At 53.5% G+C, this 27,338-nt stretch overlaps 2 protein-coding genes across 3 annotated transcripts in view; both read right to left on the bottom strand.

Annotated features, from left to right (window-relative positions):
* Nucleotides 1-1,986: 1,986 nt before the first annotated feature.
* On the bottom strand, nucleotides 1,987-14,324 carry ILKAP (ILK associated serine/threonine phosphatase). 2 transcript variants are annotated; one of them, XM_053986523.1, is made up of 12 exons: nucleotides 14,194-14,324; nucleotides 13,565-13,630; nucleotides 13,122-13,178; nucleotides 12,163-12,288; nucleotides 11,171-11,297; nucleotides 10,243-10,349; nucleotides 9,742-9,835; nucleotides 7,860-7,947; nucleotides 5,639-5,760; nucleotides 3,791-3,910; nucleotides 2,427-2,508; nucleotides 1,987-2,250 (listed from the first exon to the last, which is right to left on the bottom strand). In XM_053986523.1, exons 1-12 carry the CDS (start codon nucleotides 14,234-14,236, stop codon nucleotides 2,110-2,112), a joined length of 1,173 nt encoding a protein of 390 aa, XP_053842498.1. In that variant the 5' UTR covers nucleotides 14,237-14,324; the 3' UTR covers nucleotides 1,987-2,109. The 2 variants fall into 2 exon arrangements, with proteins under 2 accessions (XP_053842498.1, XP_053842499.1); XM_053986524.1 differs by lacking the exon at nucleotides 13,565-13,630.
* A 224-nt stretch (nucleotides 14,325-14,548) lies between these two features.
* The window catches only part of KIF1A (kinesin family member 1A), a 41,931-nt gene continuing 29,141 nt past the window's right edge, over nucleotides 14,549-27,338 (bottom strand). Inside the window, 16 exon segments of the mRNA XM_053986190.1 lie at nucleotides 14,549-17,337; nucleotides 18,380-18,498; nucleotides 18,574-18,766; nucleotides 18,894-19,040; nucleotides 19,173-19,297; nucleotides 19,594-19,671; nucleotides 19,820-20,032; nucleotides 20,285-20,430; nucleotides 20,541-20,602; nucleotides 20,734-20,867; nucleotides 21,104-21,218; nucleotides 24,074-24,100; nucleotides 26,069-26,174; nucleotides 26,506-26,590; nucleotides 26,679-26,745; nucleotides 26,877-26,985. Coding sequence (XP_053842165.1) covers nucleotides 17,295-17,337; nucleotides 18,380-18,498; nucleotides 18,574-18,766; nucleotides 18,894-19,040; nucleotides 19,173-19,297; nucleotides 19,594-19,671; nucleotides 19,820-20,032; nucleotides 20,285-20,430; nucleotides 20,541-20,602; nucleotides 20,734-20,867; nucleotides 21,104-21,218; nucleotides 24,074-24,100; nucleotides 26,069-26,174; nucleotides 26,506-26,590; nucleotides 26,679-26,745; nucleotides 26,877-26,985 — 1,769 coding nt within the window. The 3' untranslated portion in view covers nucleotides 14,549-17,294.

Below are 27,338 nucleotides of genomic sequence, written 5' to 3'. Positions count from 1 at the left end.
TCACTTTTATCTAAAGGCTAGGCCTAGAAGTTTATCTTGGAAAACACTGCTGACAGTGGCAGTGGATGGCTGCCTAGGGCTCAGATCCCACTGTGCCTGGTACAAAGCCCCACATGTTCATTTTTGCCCTTCATGGACTTCCCTTCCCTGCCCAGACTTAGTCTCAGTGGCCCAAGCCAGATTATGTATTGCTTTAGCTCCCTGCAGTGTATGAGCAGAGGGTTTGCTGGCAGGAGCCAACATCCTTTGCACTAATCATCAAAGCCAAGTCCCAGTAACGCCGCACGTTGGATTAAAGCAAATTCCTGCCCTGTGACTTTGCAGAACAGGCACTCCCTGCCTGTGGCCCAGGGCCTGGCTGTGGGCAGCACAGATACAGCACAGCTCTTTGCTCTGGCTGCGATAGCTCTGAGCTCAGGATGGGCACAGGCCTACGTGACCGAGCCAGGCTGCAGCAGAAGCACCAGGAAGGCCGAGCGTTTGATTTCCGAGTAGCACTCAGTACTGGGTAAGTTGTGTCAGCAACACTGCAAGATAGGCTGAGCTAACAGCCCCACCTTCTCCCAGGGATGTCCCTGGCCCTGCCTGCCCTTCTCCACGGGCTGCATCTCCTTGAGGAGCCTGGTGAAGGAGCTGTTAATGCAGCAATTTTGGGTGGGGGTGTTTGGGTCTGGAAAAAGGGGGAGCTGAGAAGGGAAAGCAAGTTGCCATCAGGGTTTATTTTGCAACAAACAGAAGCAACTCCATGCTACTCTGTCTGGGCTCTCCAAATTTGCCCTTCAAGAGTAGAAACAGGAGAGTGTGCTGCTAACAAAGGCATTTCCTCTCAGTTCATCCTGCACTGCCACCTTACATCAAAATACACAGGAATGGCTGGGAGCAGAACAAGCTGGCAGAGGATAAGCGCTACTCAAAATCTGTACCAGAGTGCCGCTTCCTTCCTCAGTGCTCTGCAGGAGATGCAGAGAGTCAATGTGCACCCTCAGACTAAGCCCATGAAGTGTAACCCACTACTGCTGGAGCAGAAACAGAAGGAAGATTGTCAAGCCACCCCTTCCAAACAGGACGGCCATCGCGTGCTCCAGCAAACAGCCCAGGAGCTGGGACCATCTCCCAAAGTTCCAGGGATACAGAAAACAGAAAGGAGCCAGGGAAGCCTCACAACCCTGTACAAAACAAGGTAGGCAGGCAGGCACCACCCTGCCCTTGCCCCCCTCCCCTGGGACTACAGCAGTACCTCACCAGAGCAAGGAGGCAACCACAATGCAGACCCCTCAGCCCACCTCCCTCCCTGCCCCCCCCTCACACACACGGCGGGAAATTGGAAACTTCAGGGCTTAGGTAGCCCAATAAATTTAGCTTTCATTCTGTCATTTGGTCTTAGGCCAAATTTTCTCTGGAAAACAGCACACTGACTGCAGCAACAGCTGGTAGAGGCACTGAGACAGGATGAGACACCAGACACTTATTAGTACCTAAAACCTGAGATGCCTTCTCCTCAGCACAGACCAGCACAGAGCCTGCCTGAAGCTCAGCTGCCTGGCAAGTCCTTTTGGTAAAAACACTTTTTCCAGAAAACATCAGGAGCAAACTCCAGCCACTTTTTCCATACCAACATTGTGGTAAAACTCCAACGTGTTCTGCAAGCACAGGGCAGGTATGCTCCTGCTCTGCAAGGGGTGTTTGTGTCCCTCAGCTGCAGGCAACCTCACAGCCCAGCTTCAGAACCAGATTTTCTACCCAGTGTGAAGAGGACAGCTCATACCACATCCCAAGCTGGTGGCCTGGAGTACCTCAGTCTGTATGGTACAGCCTGAGTCCTGGAACACCAGAGTCTCCCAGGGTCTTGCATAAAGCTCAAGGATGCGGATAGCAGAACTGTCCCACTAAACAGCTGGCACAGCTCATGCCCCCAGATGCCTCCTGCTAGCACCCCTGCCAAATGAATTCACTGCATTTGCCGAGACATTCAAACCTACCACTAAGTGAGCTAAACCTATTAGAAAAAAACCATCTTTATTTACACTGAAGAGCATCCAGCAGGACCCACCCTCCCCCAGGCACACATGCATGCACACAGAGCTCTCCCCTCCTTCCACCCAGCACACCTCAGTGCTCTATCCGGACCACCATGACCGTGACGTTGTCGGCCGAGCCCCGCTGCACTGCCTTGCTGGCCAGCCTGTTACACGCGGCCTCGTATCGAGCGTCGGCTTCCAGCTTCCCTTCTCTCATCTGGATATTCTTATCCTGTTGGGACAAAGGAATTTCACTGCTCCCAGCAAAGGTAGCTGCATTGTATTTTCCAAGCGCTGGGAAGTGAAACAAACGCAGACAGCCTAGGGAATAAGGGAGGGCTCTCTGGCAGAAGTCCATTTTGTGCCCTCTGCACTGACAAACCCAGCCTCCAGGCCACTTCTCCTCACCTCCAAGCAGGATACTATGAAGTTCACAGCTTCTTCTGGTGTAAAGACTTTAAACAGGCCATCACACGCTATCAGAATGAACCTGGAAATCAAGTGGAGACAGGTTTCAAGGCTGAATTTTTGGCTCCTCAGCTACAACAAAATCACTGCAATTTATTTTATGAACATCCATGCTCAGATGCAAAAAGATGCCATAGAAGTTCATCTGAAAATCCCTTGGGACCTACCGTTCATGGCAATTCAAAGTACAGGACAAAGAGCCAGGCAACTAATATAAGACCTTGATCAGGACATCCTGGCTGTCTTACAACACTGGCAAGATCATATATGATCCTGGTCAAATGCTCCATTGGTTTTCTAAGAACTGCTTCTTTCCTTTGAGTCCTTGTCATTCATGTACTTTCCCTGTGAAGCAGCTAATGCACGGAAATAGAGAAACAAAGCTGAATCCCTCATGTACATCACTTTACATTTCTACACTCCTGAGGTACGTGGTAATTTAAATATGCAAATTCAAAATACCATCACGTGACACAAACGTGATCAGAAAACTCTGACACGAAATATTGCCACAGGCTGCAGAAGGTCGAGGAGATACCAAGCCCAAGGCAAGCACAGCATCCCCCTTAGGATGGGGAGATAGCCTGCTGTGCACTCCCTGCCTGCAGGGAATTGTATTAACCAGGAGCCCTAACCAGAGTCACCAGGACAAGGAAAACTACAGCAAACCTACAGAAGTGGTCAGTCTGCACATGTCTCTGAAGACATAACTTCAGTGCATGATACTCAAGAGTATCTTTAGAAATATTTTAGTGGATCACTTGATATGGAATTCTAATCCCAGAAAAAGCAGCAGTACTGGGTTACACTCTCACCTCTGAGAGTCTGCAGGGCTCTACTGACACAAAAGCTCACTGCAATTTGTCGTTGCCAATCATATCATGGAAAAGTATCTTAAATCTTCAAATATCAGAGCTGAATGCAAAAGTATTTATGGGCACTACAGCTGCTAGAAACAACTCCTGGACAGAACGGAGACCCAAGAACTCAAGCCTCAACTACCTGACCGAACACTGATTTGTGAACTTAATCAGAGCACGAAGGACATCTAAGGCTTGTGTATGCTATTGCTGTGAGGCTGGTTCCTCCAAGAGGAGCCTTCACAGTATCTTGGCAGAACAGTAGATTATCCCACTGTTCTAATAAGGAACAGAAGCAGAGAGACAGCAGCAGTAAGAGCATCCTCTAATTCTGGGGGGATCAGTCTGAAGTGCCTTGGCTCTCACAGCAGAGCAAACAGGGATGAGTAGCTTCTGCTGAGCAGAGCTGGGACAGACAACCCCCTGTGCAAGGGCACACTTTACCTGTCATTGTGTGTGAGTTGGCAGCGTTTGATATCTGGCACAGAGATCACACCACAGCGCTTGTACTGGCCATCCCCAATGGAGCGGGAGACCTCCAGCACTCCCAGGACTCTCCCGTCCCTGCACAAGGAAAGAAAACATTGAGAGCCCTCCCCACGTGTGTATTTCACTGCACTGCCTGATGGGGACACTTTGTGCATCCATCTGCTTGTACAAATAATGACCCACTTCCCCAGCAAGTTCAAATCTTCCCTTCAAAGTCTCCTTTTCTTTCTGTATGTTTGTGTGAAGCTCTGGGAAACAAGTGAGGGGGAGGAGGAAATGAAGTCAGGAGACTTCAAGACTGTTTTCTGTCACCCTGCCCGAACTCAAGTCCTGCTTAGCCTAGCAAACTGGAGCAGTAAAATTATATGTGAGCTGAACTCCCAGTGGCATAGTTTGAATAGAGATTATTTTTTGGCAAGATATCCAGCAAACTGCTCTTCACTAGAAGCACAGAGTGGCAGAGGCAAGAGGTCTGAGTCAGCAGCCCCTCCTGTGTCCTGTCTGAGGACACCAACCCCTACAGACTGGCCCAGCTGCAGGCAGCTCCCAGGAGTGAGAAACACGGCATGTTCAGCTCCTCATCACTTGGCCTTTAGTAACCACTGATTGCAGCAAGCAGTTTCTGTGAAACCTACATTACAACATCCTTTAGGAAACAGCCCTGGGTTGTTAAAACTTTTCTAATTAACCAAGTTCCCTAGAGAAACAGCTTCCCACACTTCACCTTTCCAACAATCAAGCATCTTGTCTCCACAAAGGCTCTTCTGTGCCCTCTGAGAATACACAAAGCTCATTCATCTCGTACTCCAAGCAGCCCCGCTTGAGATAAAAGCAAGAAGCAAGGCATGTCACAGAGAAGAGATCTGACACTCACACACTTTGTGGCTTATCTCTTGGGCCCAAAATATTGAACTGCAAGCAGTGGGAGAGGCTCCCAGGCAGTCAGGGACCAGTTCTGAAAGGAGCTAACAGACACTGGGCCATCTCTTTGCCATGTGCAAAGAGAGATCAGTGCTGAGTGTAAGTGGCAGCATGTGCTCCCCAGAGATAAGGGGAACAAAGCGCTCCAGACACAGCAGCATAACAGAACTGAGCCCACCCCTCTCCACCCTGGGTGCATTTTGCTTCCACAGGCATGAAGATGCTTCACCTGCACTGAATCCTCTCTTTGTGAAGATGCCACTTAATCAAGAAACAGCCTTCAAAGAAGAGAGAGAACCTAGCCACAGAAATAAGACTCAGCTGTCATGTTTGGTACCTGCTCCCCAAGCAGCCATGAACTCCTTTTTGCACAGCAACATTAAGATAATCGTATTTTAGCTCCAGAATCTCCCTCCTAATGCAGAGAGCCTCAGTGCATCAGCTAACCCCAGGGGAGAAACACCAAGCTACATCGTGGGCTTTTTGTGCTCTCTCAAACCATGGCCCCTCTCACAGGACAAGGACAGAGGAGCAATGCTGCAAGGAAATGAGTTCTGTTCAGCACCACAGTGTGCAGAAAGCAGTAACTTCCTCAACAATCTGATCCAGCTCCCTAGGTCCAAATCTGTAGGTCAAGCTTAAGCATGCCTATGCTGGTATCCCACTGTCAGACTGTCACATGGGTCCTGCCTTGGCCATCCAAAAGCTCTGGGAACCATCTGGGAACCAAACTCCAGTAACTGAATCCTTACAGGCCTCAGGCAGCAACAGATTCTCTCAACTACGATGCATACTGGGCTCAGGAAGCTTCAAAACCTCAATGCTCAGGCCCCAAATCAGGCTATGGTTTAGATTAGCTCATTGACACCCTCAGGCACTCACCTGACGTTTCCCCCAGCTTTCTGTATCCGCATCCGCTCCTCATATTGGGTGGGGTTGTGCTCCTTACTGAGGCTTAAGGCCGTGTGTTTCTGATTCTCCTCATTGTAACGACACAGAATGGCCTGTGCTGACAAAAGACCACCATCAAACAACAACGCAACTGCAGCAACAGCTTCTTGAGAGAGCCCCAAACTGTAGTGAATGGTGCTACAACAGGCCAGTGACTGGTGGCCAGGGGTGTTTCTCAGGGCTCATTCCTAGGCAGGAGGTGCTGTTCAGTGCTTTTATCAGTGATCTGGATGCAAGAGTTGAATGCACCAAGTTTGCTGATGATACCAAACTGGGAGTGCTGTGGACTCTCCGGAGGGACAAGAGGCCTTGCAGAGGGATCTGCACAGATGCACCATGGGGCAATGCCAGTGGCACAGAATTACTGAGTCCAAGTGCTGGGTTCTGCACTTGGGTGGAGCAAGGCTGAGCACGAGCGTAAGCTGGGAGAGGAGTGGCTGGGGAGCAGCCCTCTGGAAGGGTCTGGGCATGCTGGTTGGCAGCAGCTCAGCAGGAACCATGGCCAGGAGGGCAGGTGGCATCCTGGGGGCACCTGACACAGCGTGGGCAGCAGGCCAGGAGAGGGGATGGCCTGGCTGTGCTCAGCACTGGGGCGGCCTCACCCAGAGCACTCCAGCGTTAGAGACGGTGGGAAGGTGCTTGAGTGAGAGGAGAACCATGGAAGGCATGCTGGAAGGCATGACCTGGGAGGAGGCTGAGGGCTCTGGGTTTGTCTGGTTTGGAGAGAAGGAGGCTGAGGGACAACCTCATCCCCCTCTGCAGCTTCCTGAGGAGGGGGTGTAAGAGACCCCTCAAAGTTCCCCTCATTTTTGCCTCACGTTTGCCGCAATGGCAGAGACTGAGATCCTGAAGCCCCCGACTGGAGTTCTGGCCTGGGTGAGGTGGATGCTTGCCCAGTGATTGTTTGCAGGTGTGTCTGCTGTGGCACCACGCTGCACTGCTTCTGGCAGGGCCTGGCAAGAAGTGGCTCGCTCTGTACGCTTACACTGCTTCACAATACCCAAACCCATGAATTTTCCCACCTCTCGGCCAAATGAACTTTCTGGGGTAACTTTGGTGATCTCCCACTGAAGATCCCTCATCTGCCTCACGACCACTGTGATGGACGGAGATTGAAGCCCCCTCCCAAGGACTGGGACTCCTATAATCCTAAGCACAGGGGTGTGGCCTGACTGAAGAAGGATGTTTGCCAAGTGGTGCCTGCAGGTGTGTTCGCTGGACCGAGAAAACAATGGGTCTCGCTCACTGCTGAAACTGACTTGCCCTGCTTCGGAACACGGGCTGTCTGTACCCGCTTTTCAATAGACTCATTCTCCATTACCTGTTCCCCCCACTTGGCAGAGGACTATAAAAGACCCCTAAGTTAACCAAGACTTCAGTGAACCTCCATGGACAACAACGGATCTATGTGGCTGGACCACTGAGGATTTCGTCTCTCCATTTGGTAGCTAGATCCCACTCCCCCTCTTTTTTTCTTTCTATCCTTTATTTCTTTTCTGACCCCTCTATTGCATTTGCTGTTGGCCCTTAATAAAGAAAGGTGCATTTGTTGTGATTAAACTGATGGTCCCCTGCTGTTTGCCTTTTGCACTTTTGGGATCAGTTAACAAACCATCACAACACCCTGCGTGTCCTAGCAGATCGTGACAGGGGGCATGGAGAGGGAAGTGATGATCTTATGGGAATGCTGATCTCAAAGCAGGGCCAGGGGAGGTTCAGGCTGGACATTAGGAAGTGTTTCTTTATAGAGCATATAATCAAACACTGCACCAGGCTTCCTGCAGAGATGGTTGATGCCCCAGACTGTCAGTGTTTAAGAGGCATTTGAGCAATGGTGCAACTTTAGGGCAGCCCTGAGCTGGTCAAAGCAGTTGGACCAGATGATTGTCATAGGTCCTTTCCAACTGAAATATTCAAGTATTCTCTTCTTGATGCTGTGAGATATTTAGCACACCAAGAGAGAGCTTTCACACACCACTGTTTTACACTATGGGAGACAACACTGAAGTACTCTGTACCCACCCAAAACAAGATGCTTTGTAGGAACAGTTGAGTAGCTCATGACAACTCAGACTTCCCAAACAAACAAACAAAAACCCCACAAAGCTCTGGGCAGAATAAAGATGCCACCAGTGGCCTCCATTCTGCTTACCCGGCTGTCCCCGAGGTTGGCTATGTAGAGAATATTGTCAACAGCTAAGACACAAGTAGCTGTGGAGCCATCCTTCCACGCTGGCTTCCTGAAGGGAACAAAAATGGCATTACTAAAGGGGAAAAACAACACTTCAGTTACAGAGCGTTCCTGGGGACCCAAAGAAGTGTCCTGTGCCAGCACACAGCAATCAGGTAGCACAAGCCCACAACAGCTGCCTGCTAGCAGCTCAGGTTGGTGATAAACATCAAACTGGACAAGGATAGAGCAACTGCACAGACTACAGATTTCTGAATGCACAGCCAATGCCCAGCAGGTGTAAATACTGCCAACCACAGCTCCCACACCAACTCTTCCTCAGCTCCCAGGAAACCTCATAGGTGAGCAGAACAGGCGCAGCCCTGATGGCTGCCCAAAAGCTACAGCACCACGAGCAAACAAGCACCCCACACTGCTCCTTGGGAAGCTTCTTTGCAGCAAAACTCGGCAGCAGAAATGCCTTCTTTTTTGCTTACATTTTCCTTCCTTTTTTTCACAGTATCCCTGCTCCCTCCCCCACCTCACCCCTCACCACCCCACCTCAGCAGCAGCACCACCACTTGCTCAGTTGCTCTCCTCCTGTTTCACTTCCTGTAGTTAAGCTTTTATCTCTAGAGCTCTAGGTAAAATGAGAAGCACTTCTTAGATTACAGCTGCCAGACTAGTCCTGTCCACAAAAAAGCCTGGCTATGATGCCAGTCTTCACTGAAACTAGCTCTGAGAGAACAATTTCTAGACATATTTCACCCAGTTTTTCCTTACTTTGAAGGTGTGGCTAAAGAACATGATTCATTTCACCATCAATACAGCTACTGCTAGCAATCCTTTGTCATAAGTCATGTTTCTGACCAGAAGCTGGTTTGAGAAAGACACTACTGTGGCAGACTCAAGAAAGCACCCTCCTTTTGCCTGGTCAAACTTGTTCTGATTAGGCTTAAGAGACTGAGCCAATTTGCAATTTACTTAAAATTGAAAGTTTTCAGGGAATCACAGAATCAACGCATCAACAGTCTCTCCATCTGTCAGAGAGGTGTCACTGTGAAATAGTAACAAAAAAAAAAAAAAAAAAAAAAAAAAAAAAAAAAAAAAAAACCAAAAAAACCAAAAAAAAAACAAAAAAAAAACCCCAAAACAAATGTGTCTAAAGGATTGGTAACAAAGTGACTGTATTTGAAATGCAATCTCCATCTTCCCCAGCCCACACATTTGGTGTATCAGTTCAGCAGAGACAGAGAAGGGTGCTTGGCACTCCACACCCAGCTGCAAGGCAGGCTGGTATTTACCCCACAGAGGAACATTCTTCATCAACATCTGTTTTCTAAAGAGTTGAAGAAAGCAAGATTTAAATTTACGCTGGGAGACATAGGTCTTTCAACACAGGGCATTAAAAGCTACCTCAGGGATGTGCTCCAGTCTGACAAACACAGCTCTAAAGAAAGCTTAGTGGCCTCTACAGATCCCCTCCTGCCACACACTAATGCCATTAAGAGATCCCATCTCAGGCAGTACAGGACAAGTCCCTTCAGCAACATAGCAAGTCTTTAAAAAGAAACCAAACAATCCTGATAAGGACAGAGGTGGTCCTTGGACCTGTTTTGCTTCCTTCTTTTGGAGAAACATTTTAGTCTAAGGGATCCTATAGACCACTTATCATAAAGTAAGACTGGAACATGCCATGATCTAGTTCTAGCAAGAATTCAGCTGGCAGAGTCACAGCCTGGCACAGTGGAGCTGTGTGGAGTTTTGCCAAAGCACAAGAATGACACAAGAAAGGTTTTCTCTGCCCTGCTCACAACTCAGACCTACAAGTGAATACAAGTGAACAGAAAGCATTTGCACTTACTGGCTGGATGCCTGCTTTAGAAACTCTTCATCTGTGTGTTTGAAGGTGTCCAAAAGACATCTCTTCACAGTTTTCTCCACACTGGCTACCTCACCTGTCAGACAGAGAAAACAGCAACTAAGCTCCAAGCAAAACATATCTGTCCCTTTGCTCATCCAGTATTCAGTCAGGCAGTGCATCTCTTGGACTCTGCAGCTGGGGCACATCCTGGGCTTATCCCACCAGAAATCCATGCAGTAGTATTTTCACACTTGATGTGGCACTGCCAAAACTGGCAGCAGCACATCCAACACTTGTTTAGTGAGTCACAACTGGCTACTTGCACCCTTGTGCCAAAAAGGCTTCCAGCCCTCTTCCCCAGCAGACACAGCAGTCTTGCAAGCCCTCTGGTAATAAGGGATGGGTACTGTAGGACTACACCCAAACAGATCAGTTTCCCTATCCACTGCCAAGGCAGAAAAGGTGATGGTTGTCCTACAGCCCTTATTCCACTCCTCTTACCTTTAGGAAATTTCTTAATCAGGTTTTGGTGCAGATTCTGTGCTGCAAATTTGGAGGCTCGGACTCCCCCGTGGCCATCAAAAACAGCGAAGTACGAGACACGTGTGCTGTGAGGGAACAAAAGATAGCAGAAGGAGGCTGAGAAAGGTCATTAGCCAGGGAATGGGATCAAGCACATTCCTCTCCACATCACCCTGCCCTGTGTTAGCCAGACTGAAAATCCTGCACTGCAAGCCACAAGAGCTTCTCACACATCTCTGAGCTCATATATTCAGCATTTACATGTTTTACGTGTTCCAGCACTGAGCTGAGAACTTTCTTGTAATTTTCTACTCCTCAAGAAAATGAATGGCTAAAGGGTTTACAGACTTTAACTTGGCATAAAAGCAGATAAACATATTACCTCAAAGACACTACAACTCTCCAGCATTACAGGCATCAGTCTAGTCAATCCTACAGTACCTTCCATGCCTAAGCTTGTTCCAACTATGCTACAGACAAAAGACTTGTATCTCTCAGAACACAAACCTCTTGGGACAGTACTAGTTCAGAAGCTAAATCCAGTATCAGGGTGATGCTCGAGAACATTCTTTTCATTTGACATACCCACTTACATTTGGGTAATAGAGGATCAACCTCCAGAGTTATCAGGCCCTCATGGTCCCTGTAAAGTCAGTGACTGAATCCACTAAGCACCCCTCAAAGGGAGGTGTTTGTACACACCAGCCCTGTGAATTGCCTGCGAACACAGCTAGCTGATGCTTCACCCCAGGTCTCCCAATAAGAAGCCCAAACCACGCACCACAAGACAGGCAGACAAGAGCAGCAGCTGTTCAAAACAAAAAGGATCATCCCATGGGTTCAGCTGAAGCAAGCTGGAGCTCCCTCACCCCCAGGATGGCTGTTCTGGCAGTTGAGGCCCACTTACATTTGGGAGGGCAGAGGCCGGCATTCCTCGGTGATATCGTTTAAGATGACATGTGCATCCTGCATGTCTTCTCTCTCACCTTTTCTCTCTGCCACATAACCCTTCAGTCCAAGAATGCCCACTGATCCTAAAGGGGAACAAAGCAGGCACACACATGCAAATCAAACTCCCGTGTCTCCTCAGCTCAGGCTAAAAACCACAAAGTTCTCAGCTTTCAGAGCCCTGTCCTGGCAGCGCAGCCCTCATCCTGCAACAAAACATCTAGCATCTGCTGCTGACCAGGACGTGTATTTTGCAACATGGGTTTTTACATGCCCCCAAGGTCTGCAGCTCTAAAAGCAGCCTGCCCTCATTTCAGCAGGCAGCTGTAGCCAAGCCAACTGCTGGACATGGGACAGGACTCTTACCAAACAGGGGCAGGGGACAGGGTGGGCAGGGGTAGCATGTGGCACGGAACCTGCAGATTAATAAAGGACAGCTTTAAAGAGTGCACTAAGGACAGGAAATCCAGGTCTGATGCTCCCAGGACATGTCCTTTCCTTTGCAGCCCTGAACACATCTTACTCCCAAAGCTGCAACACAGCACACAGGCACTGAAGCCAAGGGCCCTGTTTGTAACAAGCCTGTCTCTCCCCCTCTCTGGCATCCTTAGCAGCCAGCAGAGAGGTCTGTGGATGTGGCAAAAGAAAGTGGTGTGGATCTAGCCTTACAGAGGTTCCACACCCAATCTCCCTCTTGGCAGCACTGCCAGTGCTGGGGTGCCTGCTGCTCAGTTCCTGCTGCTTCAGCAGGGACAGAAAGAAGGCCCAGGGGAAGGAGACAGACCCAGGAAGCTGAAGGAGCTTCCACAGACCCCTGCAGCAGTTTGTTTCTTACAAGAGACTGAAATGGCAAGCAGACTGAAGAACCAAAGCTTAGCTTTGTTCTGGACTTACTCAGCCCAACGCCAAAAGTACAAATTGAGTACATTTGTTTTCAAACTGTCTGAAAACCTTTACAAACTTTCTTTTCCACAAGTTCTTCCCTGCCATTCTTCTCTTCCTCGTCCTCCAAGGACTTTCTCTTCTGCCCTTTCTCTTGGCTCTCTGCTGATGAGACTTGCTTAGTAGCACTGGAGGCTGAAAGAAAGCAAAAATACAGGTGGCTCAAGTGTTCCAGGACTGTTTTACTTGCATAAATTCAGCAGCAAGTCCTTTTATACCAAAGCACGCTCGGGAATGCAGGCTCACACACTTACACAGCATAAGACCACAGTTACTACTGAACAACCCACAGGTTTTATTCCTTACCTACCGGGTGTTTTGTTGTTATCTTTTTTTTTTTTTTTTTTTTCCCCAGTTAATTGCTTAGGAAGTTAATGTTACAGGCTGGAACACTTCTACATTATTATTATTATTATTATTATTATTATTATTCTCCTCTATGATCTCTGCCCACAACAATGCAAAGGAACTTATTTTATTACTCTGAACGTGCATATTTTTCAGAAGATTCAGAAGAAGGCTACAAATTAAAGCTAGTAAGCAAAACCTGATGTCAGAACTCTGGCTTTTTCCTTCTGGAGATTTAGGCTCCTATGGGTATAGTGAATTATCTCAGCTCCTCCCAGGTGACAGCAAGCACATGGCTGCTTGCAGAAAGCCTTGCCAGAGCAGCAGTCTGGGCAGTGGCTGCACCAGGGCACTTCCCCTCCCAAAGCAGGGAGCTTTCAGACAGAACCATGGTCCCCAAAAGACAGCAATGTACGTCTGGGAACAGGCCTAATTTTAAGATTCAGAATCCTGATTTGAACAATTGGGCCACAAATTGCCATGAAAGGTGTCAGCCAATCAGGACTGGAGAAATAAGCACCAGGTTAACTTGCTGTGTGTCCAACACAACAGGCTGCATCGTGGGCTTTTCCCAGAGAGGGGTGGCTCAGCAGAGGCCGATGAGGGACACAGCTCCTTACCTGGGTCACCACTGCTGGCTGGTGGGAGACCATCAAACAGCAAAGAGCCTTCTTTTCCTGGAGCACAAGAAGAACACAAAAATAATTAAATACCTTTGTTCCTTTCAGGGGATAATGCTTTGCCTATGTCTCTCCTGAAGTGAAGAAATTATGTCAGTTTACCAAAGAGAGCCAAATTTCTACCAGATGGGCAAATCCAGGCTTTGCATTTGTTCCAGGGAACATTTTTAAGAAATGTTTCATAGAATATACGTGGAACATCTATAACACCCTGGTTATAAAAAAACAAACAGGATGCAGCTGATCTACATGCCAGCACTGATAACCCTACTGTCTTTATTCTGTCTAACAAAGAACAGGATTTACACACATTTCATCTGAAAGAGATGCTGACGCAGAAAACACGGAAAACCAAACCAATGTTAGGAACAGAGCACCCATACCTGAGTCAGCACTGCTGGATGGTGGGAGATCATCAAAGAGCAGAGGCCCTTTTTGGGCATCTTTCCCTGCAAGGCACCAGGGCAGAGTAAGGAACCAGTGCAGGCACTCCTGGGGGGAGCTGTTCTGAAAGGACTGTCCCCAAGCCAGCACAGGTGTGGTAAGGAGAGCCTTACTTCCACCTGTAATTTTAGCAGCTGCTGCACAAGCAAAATAACCACCTGCCTGGGGCCGAGGTGAACTTTTGAAAACAGGTTTTGGGTTTATTTTTTATTTGCTAGCAATCCACTAAGCTTAGCAGCAGAACGAGAGGAAAGGCTCCAACATGGTCTAAACCGCAGGGAGCTGCAGTTCATACAGAGCATGCAAAAACATGGTCTAAACTGCAGCGGAGCAAATCCCGGGGGAAAACAAAGCCACAAAGCCCACCAAACCCGGCGATTTCTCCAGCGCTTTTTAACCCGTCCCCTCACCCTCCCCCTCGCCCCTCAAGCTCCCTGAGGCGGCGGCCTGGCTCCACGCGGAGCCACGCTGCCCACGGCCGAGCTGCAGCAGGCCCGCCGGGGCCCGCGGCCCGTCAGGTGAGGCCACGGGCCGCGGCCGGGCGGGCCCGAGAGGGTCGCGGCCTCACCCGCGGCGGCGCCGGGCTCGGGCAGGTCCCCGAACAGATCCATCGCCGCCGCTCGCTCCCGCCCGCCCCGGCGCCGGCCCAATCCGCACCCGCGGAGGGCCGGAAATGGGCCCGCGCCTCGGCGGCAGCGGAACCACCGCGCTGGCCCCGCCCACAACGACACGTGTCCGTCCTCTCCACCAATCGCAGGCGGGGTCGCGCTGTCAGTCACCGCCGTCGCCCCGCCCCTCGCCCCACCGTGTCGAGGAGGCCCGCGAGGGGGCGCTCCCTCAGCGGGCGGTGGGCGCAGCTCCGCTCCCGCACCGGCCCCGCTGCCACCCCGCCAGCCCCGGAGAGGACGCTGAGCGCACGGGAATTGCGTTAAATGCGACATTTATTTCAGAACCGAACAAGCCTCACGTGCGCACGGACGGCCAGGACCCGCAGCGCTGCCCCCCTGGCACACGGCAGGGAGCGCGGGCGGGACCCGGAGAGCGGGGAGTGCGGCCTCACTCCTCCTCTGGCCCCAGCCTGCCCGCCGATGCCCGCCTGCCCTCCGTGCCACCCGCTGCCCTGTGGAATTTCCCTTCCGCTTGGGCTTATAGTCGTGCTTGAACCTCCGGTGTGCATCCTTGCCGAGGGGATGGGTGCCAGGGCCGTGACGAGGAGCGCGGTGTCGGTCAGAGCTGCCGCTAAGATGGCAAGCGGCCCGTGTGCCGCACCCAGCGGGCAGCTCTGTTCCCCTCGGCTCCGACCTCCAGCCGAGCCGTCTGCTCTGCAGGTTTGCTGGCCTCAGGCACGGCTCGGCTCTGGCTGGAGGATGCCCTTCGGCTGGCTGCGTCTTGTCTGTGGCACAGGCAGCAGCACGCAGCCCTGGCCGCTGAACCTGTGTCTGGTCCCTGACAGACACTGGTCCTGTCTCTGCCAGAAGCTGCCTCCATTCTGGAAGAGCCTCCCCTCAGGTACTCCCTGTTTCTCCACCCTGAGCCCCTTACACTGAAATCTGGGATGGTACTAACTAGTCCTTGCTCAGAGCACGGGAGCCAGGATGTTGCAGCCTGGGCCCCTGCATTGCCCCAGCTCGGCCTCTCTGTGCCTCCAGGCTGACACCTCTTCTTACAGAAAGGGCACAGGTTGGCCTTCAGGTCTAAAAGGATCACAGAGGGGAAATAACCCATTTTGCTGGGGAGGTTGTCCTGGGCAGGGGAGCTGGGCTGAGAGGAGCAGCCCCACTGCAGATTTGGGCTCTAGTAATGGGGTAAGATGTCGAAGGAGCTGTGGCAAGGCCAGGCAGGACCAGCATGTGCTCCAGAAGAATCCCCAAACTCTTTCTGTCACCTGAAACCAAAGCTAATGGGTGCCTCATATGCAGCAAGGGGGCCAGTGCCAGCCTCTGCTCCTCTGCCACGTCCCTGCCTATCCGTGCCCCCACAACACGAGTATAACGAGAAGACAGCACCACGTCCCACACACACACACACACACACACACACACACACACCCCACAGACTGTGCAGGGAGGTGTGGCAGAGCCAAGGCGCAGCTGTGCTGGACAAGAGACAGCAGAGCTGGGGGTGTGCCTGGGAGATGCACGGAGGAAGATGCTCAGCTTCCAGCACAGAGCTGTGCCAGATGCTGCTGGCCACTTGGGAAGCCCTGAACAAAAACATCTAACCATGGGTGAGAGATGGGAGAAGAGAGAGAGCTGCTGCTGGAGGAGGTGGGAAGCAGTGATGGCTGGAGGAGAAGGTCTTTTCAGCAAAAACACCTCCGATGCAGGAAGCCCCCAGATTAACATGCTGATGGAGGCAGGGTGCGGGGAGGTGGGTGCTTGCTTCTGCAGCAGAGGAAGAGTGAGAAAACACCAGCTATAACAGAAAAAAGAAGCCCCATCCCCACCCTGACACCCTTTGATCTGCTTTGAGTTCGTCATCCCGCTGGGAGAAGAAGGGATGTGCAAGCCCTTTTGGGAAAGGGCAAGAAGGATCCTGTAGTCATTCCTAGTCATGGCTCCTGGGGAATTTTCCCATTCCATCTGAACCTCCACACTCCGTGCAGGGTTGGGATCCTTGGCATCCTGCCCTAAGAGTGGGAAATCCCTTTGGATGAGGCTCCTGGGGTCCCAGGCTGGGATAGGGGAAGTGGCCCAAGTGCTTTTTGTTGGAAAGGGTAGCCCAGCATGGGGTGACAGACAGAGCCATACCCAGAGCTCTCCTTTTCCCTCCAGTAGGACCAAGCTCCAAAGTGCAGTGACCCACCTGCAGGGACACGGGTGCCCTGGCCAGTTGAGACTGTGGGCTCCTCCCTTCCAGAGGTAGATGGGACAGGTAGGAATTGCCTTCTTTGGGAAGACATGGTGGGCTGTCTGGGCACTGCTCAGGGGAAAAGTAGTTTAAGCTGTAGGGGAAGGCAAAGGAGATAGTTGGGGAAGGGCATAGAGTGAGGGTGAGAGCTGCACTGCTGCCAGGCACAAGCCAGGGGTGTCCTGGGAAGGCATCTCTGGAACCCAGGCCCACCACCAAGGCTCTCCCCTGCCTGGGGGAGGCATTGGCTGGGGGCCAGGACTCAACTTAGGGGATTTTTGTGATGCAAATAGAAATAAATACTTTATAAATATAATCTTAAAGTACTGACACCTGATCTTACTCTGCTGTCTCTTGCAGAAACACCGGTAAATTAGGGAAACCCCACATCTAAATTACCACTTTCCCTTCGCCTGAAGGCAATTCCTCCTGCTCTCCCAGCTCTGAGCTTTACTGCATTCCCATCTCTCTAGATCAAAGACCAGCTTTTAGTCAAAACCACCCTTCTCACTCCCTCCCCTCTGATAGGGACCTTTTTTGGAGAGTTAGACGGTGTGATATGAAGGTCACCCATGGAGGGACAGGCAGAAGATGGCACGTGCACAAGGAATCCTGCCCAGGCGGGTCCAGGCTTTTGCAGCTACAAACAGAAGTGAGTTTCCCCTGTGAAGCTGTGAATCAAGACAGATCCTTCCATGGAGCAGAGAGCTGGGGCAGCAGATGGTGTGAAAGATCAGATATTAACATGGGGAGTCTTCAGACAGAATCAGCTATCTTGATCCTGTTGGCAGACGGATGAGGTGGAGGGTGTTTTTCAGGTTAGATTCTCATCTGGGCTGTTCTCCTTCTGGACAGCTTGGATCTGATTTGGAAAACAAGGGACAAAAGGTGTTAAAAGATGTGGACAAGGAGAGGTGTGGACTCCCAGGTTTAGTGTCCTGCATCCAGGCTGATACTTGAATCCAGACAGCTGAAGGGACATAGAATTAAAGTCTCTTTAGCCAGAGCACGCAGATTTCTGTGCATTTATTCCTATTCCCCTAATCCTGCCACTTGAGGTGATCTCAAGAAGTCCATTGGATGGTCTTGTTGAGGAATGAAAGCATTTGGTGCAGGTAGTTTGGTGTGCAGCTGCGATTTGAGCTGCAGGAGTGAGAGCCTGAGGCCAGAGCCTGTGAACTGCCGATCGTTTGCATAACAAAGGGCACAGGGACCTGCGGCACAGCCAGGTGAAAGACACTCGGGGAGTGCCCTTAGACTAAGAGAGTGTAAAAGCCCAGGGTTCCCTTTGTTCAGGGTCCTTTCTCAGAGGCACCCAGCTCCAGCTGTTATTTTGTTATTGTACCATGATTAAATTGTGTTAAGGAAGGAGATGTCTGAGACTCTGCTGTGGGAAGCCTGTGTCTGAGCCAGTTAGGAAACCTTGTCTGAGTGTGTGTGTGGTGAGTGTAGAAGTCAACCAAGGCCCCAAGGCTCACTGGAACCACCTGCTGTGAAGGGGCCTCAGTCCCAACTCAGGTGGTGCATGTGTGACTTCCTGAGTGGCTCCGGGATGGTGAGACAGGAAAGTCTCCTTAACAGTCTCAAAAACTCTGTGGGATGGTCTCAGGAACAGCGACAGGCCAGAGGCCCTGCCACCAGGCATGGATGTTGCTTTGAGCTCAGCACAGCACCTCTATACCACCTGGAATCTGGTTCTAGACTGAAACATTTAAATGTGGATGAGCTGAATTCAAAATTAATATGGTCCAAGTTTTGCCAGCTGAAAGCCTGTCCCAGAACAGCTCTGCACAGGAGATGCTCCCCACACCTGGCTGGGGCCTGTAGCAGGAAAGCACTGGGAGCCTGCAGCCCCCCCAGCAATGCCTTCTCTGCATCCCCCTTCCCCCAGGTGCCCCTGGTACCTTATGGATCCAGCCAGGAGAGGGTTGAAAGCATAGAGCCAGTCGTGCATGTCTTTGTCACTGCTCGCCTGCAGCAGGATGCCCCGGTGCTCTGTGCACACCGCAAATGTGTTCGGGGTCTGCGAGGGGAGAGCCAGAGCTTAGTCCTTCCCTCGGTGGGGTGTGCGGAGTGGGGCTGGCTCCCAGTGCCCTACCTTGAGCATGGCCTGCTGGTCCTCACTGTACTCCACCTGGGCCTTGGAGAGGTTGAGTATGGCCCTCTCAACCGCATCCTTGTCTGAGTTGTAGATGTAGACGTATGGACGCCGGACCACCACGAAGCGTTTCACCCATCCATTGGTGTGAGGCTCCAGGAAGTGCAGGTAGCCCTTTTTGGAGACGATGGGACTGCAGAAGGGATCAAGGGAAGGCGTGGGATACCATGAGGAAGGAGACCATGAGGAGGTGGCAGTGGCAGGGCATGGCCCCCCTGCCCATAGGTGCTCCCCTTGCTGGCTGCCCCGGTTGCTCCTACCTGACTCGAATCTCCTGGATGTCGGGCACCAGCAACCGCTGGGGCTCCTTCTCCTCCTCAGGCCGGCGGGCTGGGGACTTCTTCTGCTCCCCTTCTACCACAGGCTCCAGATCGGGGCTCTCTGCCCTGGAGGAAACCTGGGGAGGTCTGGGGAAGGAGGAGAGGATGGAATGTAAGAAGAGTGATGGCTAGGGAACATCCATAGACAAAGACTGTGTCCCAGTGATACAGCTGCTCTGCTTGAGATATGTCACCAGAACCTCCCAGCCAGCTTCTTACCTGACCTCCATGGCATTGTAACATCCTTCCACCAGTGATGGGCAGGTCGAGGAGGGGGTGAGAGTGGTGACCCCAAGAGCTGGCATGGAAGGGTCTCTCATCAAGGTCACGGACATTTCAGACAGCTGTGGAGTAATGGAGGTGTGAACTAGAGTTTCTGTTCAAAGCCAGGCACATGCAAAAGACCAGACTCCTGCTCAGACAGGGAGAGGCAAGAACCCTGGCTGGCAGGGTCCTCTCCTGGCGTAGTCCTGAGAGCTACCAATTCTAGGAAATACCAGAGCAAGCAGAGGGAGCAGACCCCAAAGAAGGCATGACTTGTGCCATAGTGCCCATCGGGCCCCCACCCAGCCATTCCCCTGCCAGCCACACATCCCTCCCTGGCCCCACCAGCCCAGCAGAGCCTGGGGCAGAGCAGTACCTTGCTCTCACTGGCACTGATGCAGACGTGGCTGTGGCTGTACTCCCTGTTGAAGGTGTGCGTGAGCAGGCGCAAGCACTGCAGAGAGAGGAGGAGGACAGTGGGGCACGAGACACATTCCACCTCCCACTCTCCTTGAGCTTTCTTCCACCACAACCCCCAGCCACCCTGTGGAAGCCACTTCCTGGCTTCATCCTGGCAAGCTGGGTTTGCTGCAGGATGCTACCTTCACAGCCAGCTCCTTCTGCCTCTCGCTGGGGGTCTCAGGGGGAGAGGTGCGGCTTTCAGGTGCTCCATCAGCAGAGAGCGGGGAGGAGATGCAGGAGGTGCTTCGGGACTCAGAATCCTCACTGGAGCAGGGGGACAGGGTCTCCATGCCCAGGCGCTGGGTCGTCTCCAGCTTCTCGCGCAGTAACAGGTAGTGTCTTGTCTTCTCCACCTGGGCACAGGCACCCAGGCTCAGGGGTGGCCCTTTCCGCCATACCCAGGCCCCCTTAACCCCATTTGCTCATTAGCTTTGGATCTGCTGGGATCTGGCCAGCAGTGATGCACAGGAGTACTGGCAGCACAGCCCCATTCCTGTCTCCTCCCACAACCAAGATGGCTGTGCCATCCAGGGTGGGGAATCACCCCAGCACCAGTGAAGCTGTGAATTGCACTGTTTCAGCCCATTTCTAGCCCAGACTCTCACTTCTTGCAGAAGGCTGAGTTTCTCTAGCTCCCACTGATGGTCGAGGATGAGGCTGTCACTGCGGGGCCGCCAGCCAGCCAGGTTCTCCTCTCCCCGGACATAGGCTACAGAGGTGTCCAGCACACGCCGGCGCCTTCTCTGCATGCCTGTGGGCACGGACACACAGCTGGGGGGACGGACGCACAGCCCCTAACCCAAAGGCCTGGCTGTGCCTCCCTGCCCCAGCTGAATACCTGGGCAGAGGCATGGCACCCACCTGGGCTGCCGGCATCAGCCACGCGGCAGAGGCTGAGCTCGTAGACTCCTGTCACACGGTTGCTGTGAGCAAAGAGAGGTGAGGCATTACTGGCTTTGTCCCATCCCCTTTTAGCCAGGCTGCTGGGATGCCCTAGAAAAACTCCAGTCCCTAGGTGATGGCTCTCCTGTCCCCAACAGGAGCATCCTGGTACCTCTCAGAAGCCCGCAGGCTGCCGCTGCCGAAAAGATTGCGGATGGAGCGTGAGGCAGGAAGTTTGGCATCCCGGGAGTAGAAAACCATGCAGAAGTCTTTGGTGATGACGGCAGGCTGAGTGCAGTTCTCCATCTGCAGTAAGGCAGAGGGAGGCATCAGGGGTGCTGCAGGGTGGCAGCCCAGCAGGTCTCTCCCTCCCCTGTGCCCAGCAGGTTCCAGTCCCGGGGTCCCACATGGTCCCTAAGTACCAAGCTGAGCCCTGCACCCCATAAGCAGTAGCTAAGGAAGGGCTCACTCTGGCTGCACCCCAACAGCAGGGGAAATACCAGACTTTGTTGATGTATAGTGACCCCAAGGAAGGTCCTTGCCTCGATGTAAGCTGACAGGGTGATGTAGATCTTCTCCCGGTAAGGGGTAACACGGTTGAGCAGCAGCGAGTTGTGCATGGAGCTATCCCATGCCGCCTCAAACTGGTAGAAAGTCCTGCCAAAAAAAACCAGCAGGACCAGTAAAACAACCTCCCTGGAACCCTTGGCAGGCGAGCAAAGAGATGTCATTGTCCCCCCCACAGCGCTGCAGCAGGCCTGCAAGGACACACAGACATGCATGCGCAGTGGGGACAGATGGGGACAGCCACTCCAGAGGACACAGGCTCAAGGCAAAGGGCACAAGGCATGGTGGGAAGAGGACAGGGTACCCTTGAAATGGCCAATGGACCGGGGTTTTGGGGAGGCAGGACCGCGGGAGGAGTGGGGGCTCAGATGGAGTGCAGGCAAGGCAGAGCAGGCTAGGAAGGCAAAGGAGGGCGAAGGAGGGTTCATGCCCCACCCCTTTGTTCAGGGCAGGGGTTGCCACACCCAGTGCACCCGGGCCAGTCCCCACCATCCAGCCTGGGGCACAGCACCTCCCAGTCCCTGCCAGGAGCGGCTGTCACTATTTGGGTGATGATGGCCAGAAGGGAAAGGAGGGAGGATGCTCAGCACTGGGGCTGTGCTGCCAGCCCACCTCTGGGAGCACAGCCTCCCCACCAGCCAGGTCCCCTTCCCCAGGGCTGCCCCTGTCTGCCAGCCCTGGGCCCCAGTGAGAAGCTGGGGATTATGATTTGGCAGCCGGCCCCTGTCACGCTGTCTCCCCTGGCTCTTGCTCAACCCTCATTGCCAGCCCCATTCCCACTCTGCTGCCTCAGGCCCCTTTGCTGTGTTTTCCACGGCTCCCAGGCTGGGAGGAGCAGGGGACACCTGGTCCCACTCACCCATGCCTACAGGATCCCGGAGAGGATGGCACAGCTCACCCAGATCAAGAGTGGCATCTGCCCTCGTTGGGTTGAGCAACCGAGGGTAAGGAAGCAGGAGGTGGCTTTGGTGAGAGAGCATGGGGGATGCCCATTTCACCCCCTGCACCACTCCTGGGCTCCCTCCCGGGTCAGCCTTGGCTTTATGGTACACCCACTCCCCAAAACCACCCAGAGCTGCTGCAGCCCTGGCTCCCGCCTGAGCATCCTCAGGAAGCTGTAGTTCAGCCATATCTCAATGAGAGCACTTCAGCATGTCCCTGAAGCAGCATCCAGGTGGCTGAGGAGCAATTTTAACAAGAGCCAGGGCAGCCAGTGGGAGTAGGGAGAGGTTCTCGACTGCAATTTCCCCCATTTTGGAAGAAGAGGGAGAGTGACACTTTCAAAAGGTGTACAAAATACATAACCCCACCGGTGTGAGACACAGCCAAGGCGAAGGATTGCTTTGCAGACACAGGTTGCTTAAGAAAAGAGTGCTCCCCAAGGAGGAGGAGGAGAAGAGGAGCCTCAGGGGAGGGGAGAAAGAGCAAAAAGCAAAGGGAGGAGGCAAAGGGGAAGAAGAGAAAAGCAGGAGGGACCAGACCGAGCAGGTGCGCGTGAAATACCTAGTGTCATTTCCCAGCGAAATGCTATAAGTGGAAGGTGACCCAAGGACAAACACACACATGTACACACACAGAGAAACGACAGGTCAGAAGAGCCCCTCTTGAAGGGACTCGCACATAGTAGCACCGCTGGCCAAGGGAGCTCCAGCCTAGCTGAACCCAAAATGGGAACCAAAAGGAGCTCAGTGAGGGCAGCTGGGTGAAAACCCTCTGGCTCCCACTTTCCTCATGGTCCAGCAGCTGGGAAGGAAGCACATGTGCTCCCTATGCCCTTAACTCTGCCCTTGTGCCATCCCAGGGCAAGGAGCTCCCACCCAGCGTGGTCCCCTGGGACAGTGCCAGCTGGGGGGATGAGATTTCCCACTGCCACTCACACAGCAGGTGACTTCTTGGCCCATCCCCTGGTCCACAAGGAAAGCATCACTGTGCTGAGAGACCACAGGCAGTGCCAGTGTGAACCCACCTCTCTTGCAGTGGGGGGACTGGATCAATGCTGTACCCACTTTCCTGCACCCTGGGGGGGGCACAGAATGCTGCTGCAGGGACAGCTCTGCCCTCGGACATCTCTGAGCACGACCAGCTTTGAGTTGCTGTAGGGAGGACAACCTTCAGGCACAAAGTTATATGCCAGGACTCGGGACGCTCCATCCCTTCTCTCCCAGGCATGTGCCCCTCTTCTTCTGCCACGGGTCACAGTGGTGGCCCCCTTCCCTGAGGCCTCACCAACGCTCCCTTCCAGAGGCTGGTGGCACACCCACAAATCTGGCACCTCTAGCATATGCCGTGCTCACCCAGTGGTCCCATCTGGAGCCTGCAGTCCCCTAACAGCCACTGCCCCTTCACACAGGGGTACAACAGTCTGTGCCACATATCCACCCGCTGTCACACCTGCATACAGACACACGCTGCCCGTATGCCACACCTACACACACAGGACATCCGTGCGCAGGGTGCGCAGCTGCTGCCGCACCAACTGCAGTGCTGCCATCGTTACCAGGTGCCCAGGAGAGGGCAGGACAAGCCCCAAAACTCCTACTGTCCTCACCAGCCCTGCAGCTACTCCAAGCAGTACCAGGGGCTGAGCTGGGGCTGGGGCGGGAGACAATGGAGGCTCTGGCACACTCGGAGCCAGATGCCGGAAAAGATGGGAGAGTAGCAAAGTTGAAAAGCAAGAATAAAACCCAAATCAGGCAATGGAGACGCAGGCGTGCGAGGGGGAGCGGCAGCCAGCCAGAGCGTGGCCCACACGAACAGCAAAAGGGGTCGAGTGAGCAAGAGGTGCCAGCGCAGTAGGGAGGAGGGATGGGGCATGTGAAGGGATGAGGGGCCGATGTCCAAGTGCTGCCTCTGGCGGGAGTGAGCGTGCCGAGGCAAGGGGGTAGAAAGAAAGAAAGGAGAGAAGAAGGAGGGGTGGAAAAAAAACCAATGGAAACAAATAATACCTAGGCATATCCGAATCAAGAAACTGCCTGCGAAAACACAAAACAATCACATGGTTAGTGTGGGCTTAGATGGGCAATAGCAGCTGAGGGAAGCGAGGGGGGACACCAGGCACTGCCCCCCGCGCCTCCGCCCTGGGCGCTGAATGCGGGGATGGATGCGTGCTGAGGAGAGAGCTGAACCACTCTCCCAGCCTCTTCCTGAGTGGCTCCGGGGCGCTGGGGAGGGGAAGCCAGGGCTGCTCCAGGCAATGGAGGCTGCGTGGCACAAGGCAGCAAAGCGGGGAGCGCAAGCGGCTGGGAGGAGGGTGAAGTGGGCACTGGCTCTGCTCTCTGCCTTCCTTCTGCCTGTCCTCACAGCTGCAGGGTGAAGCATGCATGTCTGCATGTGGACTGAAGTGGAGGGCATTGCAGCTAGCGCCCTGCAGGCAGCTGGCCACCCCCTCCTCCCCCTGCCTCACCATGGGCAGACTACATGGAATAAATATGGGACAGACATGACATGTGCACTGGTCTGTGCCCCCAAATGGGCCCCCAGTCTCCGTGCTTCTCTCCACATCCCAAGTATCCCCCCAGCCCAAGCTGTGTCCCCTTGTCCTGCAGGACTCACGGGGTGGAAGGCAGAGCAGGAGGCACATCCCTCCTGCCAGGCTACTTTAGGAATGCTGAAGATCCCATATGGCTGCATCTGGGACCAAACAATCAAACAGATCAGGAGCTGACAAAAAACTGCACAGCCCCAAGAGCCCACAGGTGCCACAGCCACCCAGCTCCCAGTAAAAAAACCAGCACTGCTCCACTGGGTTGGGCTCTCCTCATCTGACCATCCCCATCTGGCCTCCTTCTGTATCCCCAAGGCTGTGACAAAGTCTTCTGGTCCGACTTGCACGCGTGCTGACCCCAGGACTCGCCTCTGCTGCTCAGATATTCTGTGCCAGTTCCATTGCCAGGTCCAGGAGCTGCCCTGAGAGTGCTCAGGGTACCAAATCCTATCCAGACCCCCATCATTCCCCCAAAACCTCCCTGCCTTGGGACAGGCCTCCTTGGGTCAGTGGTGATCACAAAGCAGATGAAGGAAAAAGTGGTCCCCGTTCCTTGCCAGGGTGTTCCTACACCAGTGACCACAATGCACACAGCCGAGGACCAGTCCTGCTGCTCCCAGTGCTGGCAGCGACCATCCCTGTCTCGTTGCAGCTGCCTGCATGCACACATCCTGGCCAGAGACCCCCTCCAGTCCCCCGAGTTCCACCAGCAGCCCTGGTGCAGAGGAGAGCTCTGCCCTCCATACCCACGACTCCCCCTGCCACTGCAGGAGTCACACAGGGAGATCTTGAAGAGAAAAAATCTTCTGGTCCTGCTTCTTTCACACCCTGCCAAACCTACAGTGGGGACACCTTTAAGCAACCTGGTCTAGTGGAAGGTGTCCCTGCCTGTAGCAGGGGGTTTGGAATGAGATTATCTTTAAAGTCTCTTTCAGCCCAAACCACTCTGTGGTTCTGTGGCAGCCCCCTGGAATAGGCAGGAAGGGATGGGCATCCCTGGAGTCACCCACAGGGGGTGGGAATGGCTTTCCTGCATTACTTACACACAGATAGGGATCTGCCATGGGTGCCAAGTGACCTTTCCAGCAATTTTGCTGGAACACAGGACAAATAGCCCTCCCCTCTAGCCATGGAGTTGGGACATCCTCCTGGCACCAGCACCAACTGCCTCCCTGTGCCAGCCCATCACAGCCAGCACCAGAGAGCAGGACCCACACACAAATTCCCTTTAGTGCCCTCCCCAGCACAGCAAGACATCGGGGGGGGGGGGGGGAGGAGGAAGGGGTTTGGCAGCCCTGTACCCCAAGACCCCGTGCAGCTTCAGAAAAACCCTGACTCAAGGCAGCCGTGGGTCAGCAGAAGGGCCAAGAGCCTTCCAGGGGAAAGGGGGGCTGCTACTCAACCCCTCATCCCTCACCACAGCAGGGGAAGAGCAAGAAAAAAAAGCATCACGCACCGGTCATCCTGGGAGGGGTGGATGTACCCAGAGGAGAGGATGTTCAGGGACAGAATGTTGGGGTCGATGAGCGACTCGTCTGCCTCTGGGGTGTTCCGGATTCGACCTGCAAACACAGCACGGAGTTGCCTCTGAGGTGACAGGCAGTGGCCCTGTGAGGGTCCCCATGAAGGCAGGGGCAGACTGCCTGTCTGCAGCCCCCCCTGGCCATTCAGCACCAGAGATCCTGGTCCAACTCCTGGACACGGGGGCAGGGGCTGAGGTGTCCTGCCCACGCAGTGTCCCAGTGTCACCTGCCAGGCAGCCGCTGCTTTGCTATTGCAGGGCAGGAGGGGAGACAAGGCATAAAGCTCCGTGTGGGAGCATGGGAATGTGGGCAAGAAACAGTCCGAGAGGATGCCTGGGAGCTCAGTGGGCTGGGGGCTGGCTTGGCTTACCCACAACCAGCTCCCGTACTTCCTTCCAGCGGATGAGGCTGCCCGTTTCATGCACCAAGGTGACACTGATTCTCCTCTGGATGCCCTGAGACCCACGAGGCCAGAGAGAAGGGACAGTGGTTAACACAGGTCCTGCAGGAGTCAGCTAGGACAGCACCTTGGGCAGAGAGTACCTGATGAAGGAGGAAGGTCCCATGGCATGGCATACCTCCGCGGTGGTCCACAACAGCAGGGATGTAGCTGGAAGAGAGGATTGCAGGATGAAACAGAATCCTACCAGCCTGCCCAGAGGTGCTGAGCACTGGGCAAATCCCTCGCTGCCTCCCTCTCCCTCTCCCTCTCTCTCCCTCTCCCTCTCCCACAGGACTTACTCGCCATTGGCCTCCAGCTCACAGATCTCAAAGAAAACCATCAGGTCGTACTTGCACTGGCAGGGGCCAGCACTGGGCCGAGTCATGGTGCTCAGCTTTGTCGCAGGCACTGCAGTGGGTCAGAAAAGACAGGTAAGAGGTTGAGCCTGCTGCTGGCACTCAGAATGAGGAATATGATGGCAGGGGAAGGGCAGAGCAGGAAGGACCTCAGGGCATGCATACAGGCAGCAACAAGAGCCTCATCCCAGAGACCTTGCTGACCACTGGCAGTGCTTTCTCCCTTGCCCAGCACTGAGTGTCAGCAAGAGACTGGCCTCTCCCATCCCCAGGTGCACACAGTGTGCCTGCAGGCCTGGCACAGACACATCCCAAAACACACAGTGCTGCCCCAGGCACTGCTCAGGAACAACCAGAGGGAGGCTCCCCCTGTGCTGGTGTTTTGACTGTACAGCCAAACCTCCA

The sequence above is a fragment of the Vidua macroura genome, chromosome 10 (genome assembly GCF_024509145.1).
Source record: "Vidua macroura isolate BioBank_ID:100142 chromosome 10, ASM2450914v1, whole genome shotgun sequence".
Classification (NCBI taxonomy): domain Eukaryota; kingdom Metazoa; phylum Chordata; class Aves; order Passeriformes; family Viduidae; genus Vidua; species Vidua macroura.
The sequence above is the reverse complement of the archived record's forward strand: the minus strand, read 5'-3'. Positions and strand labels throughout refer to the sequence as shown.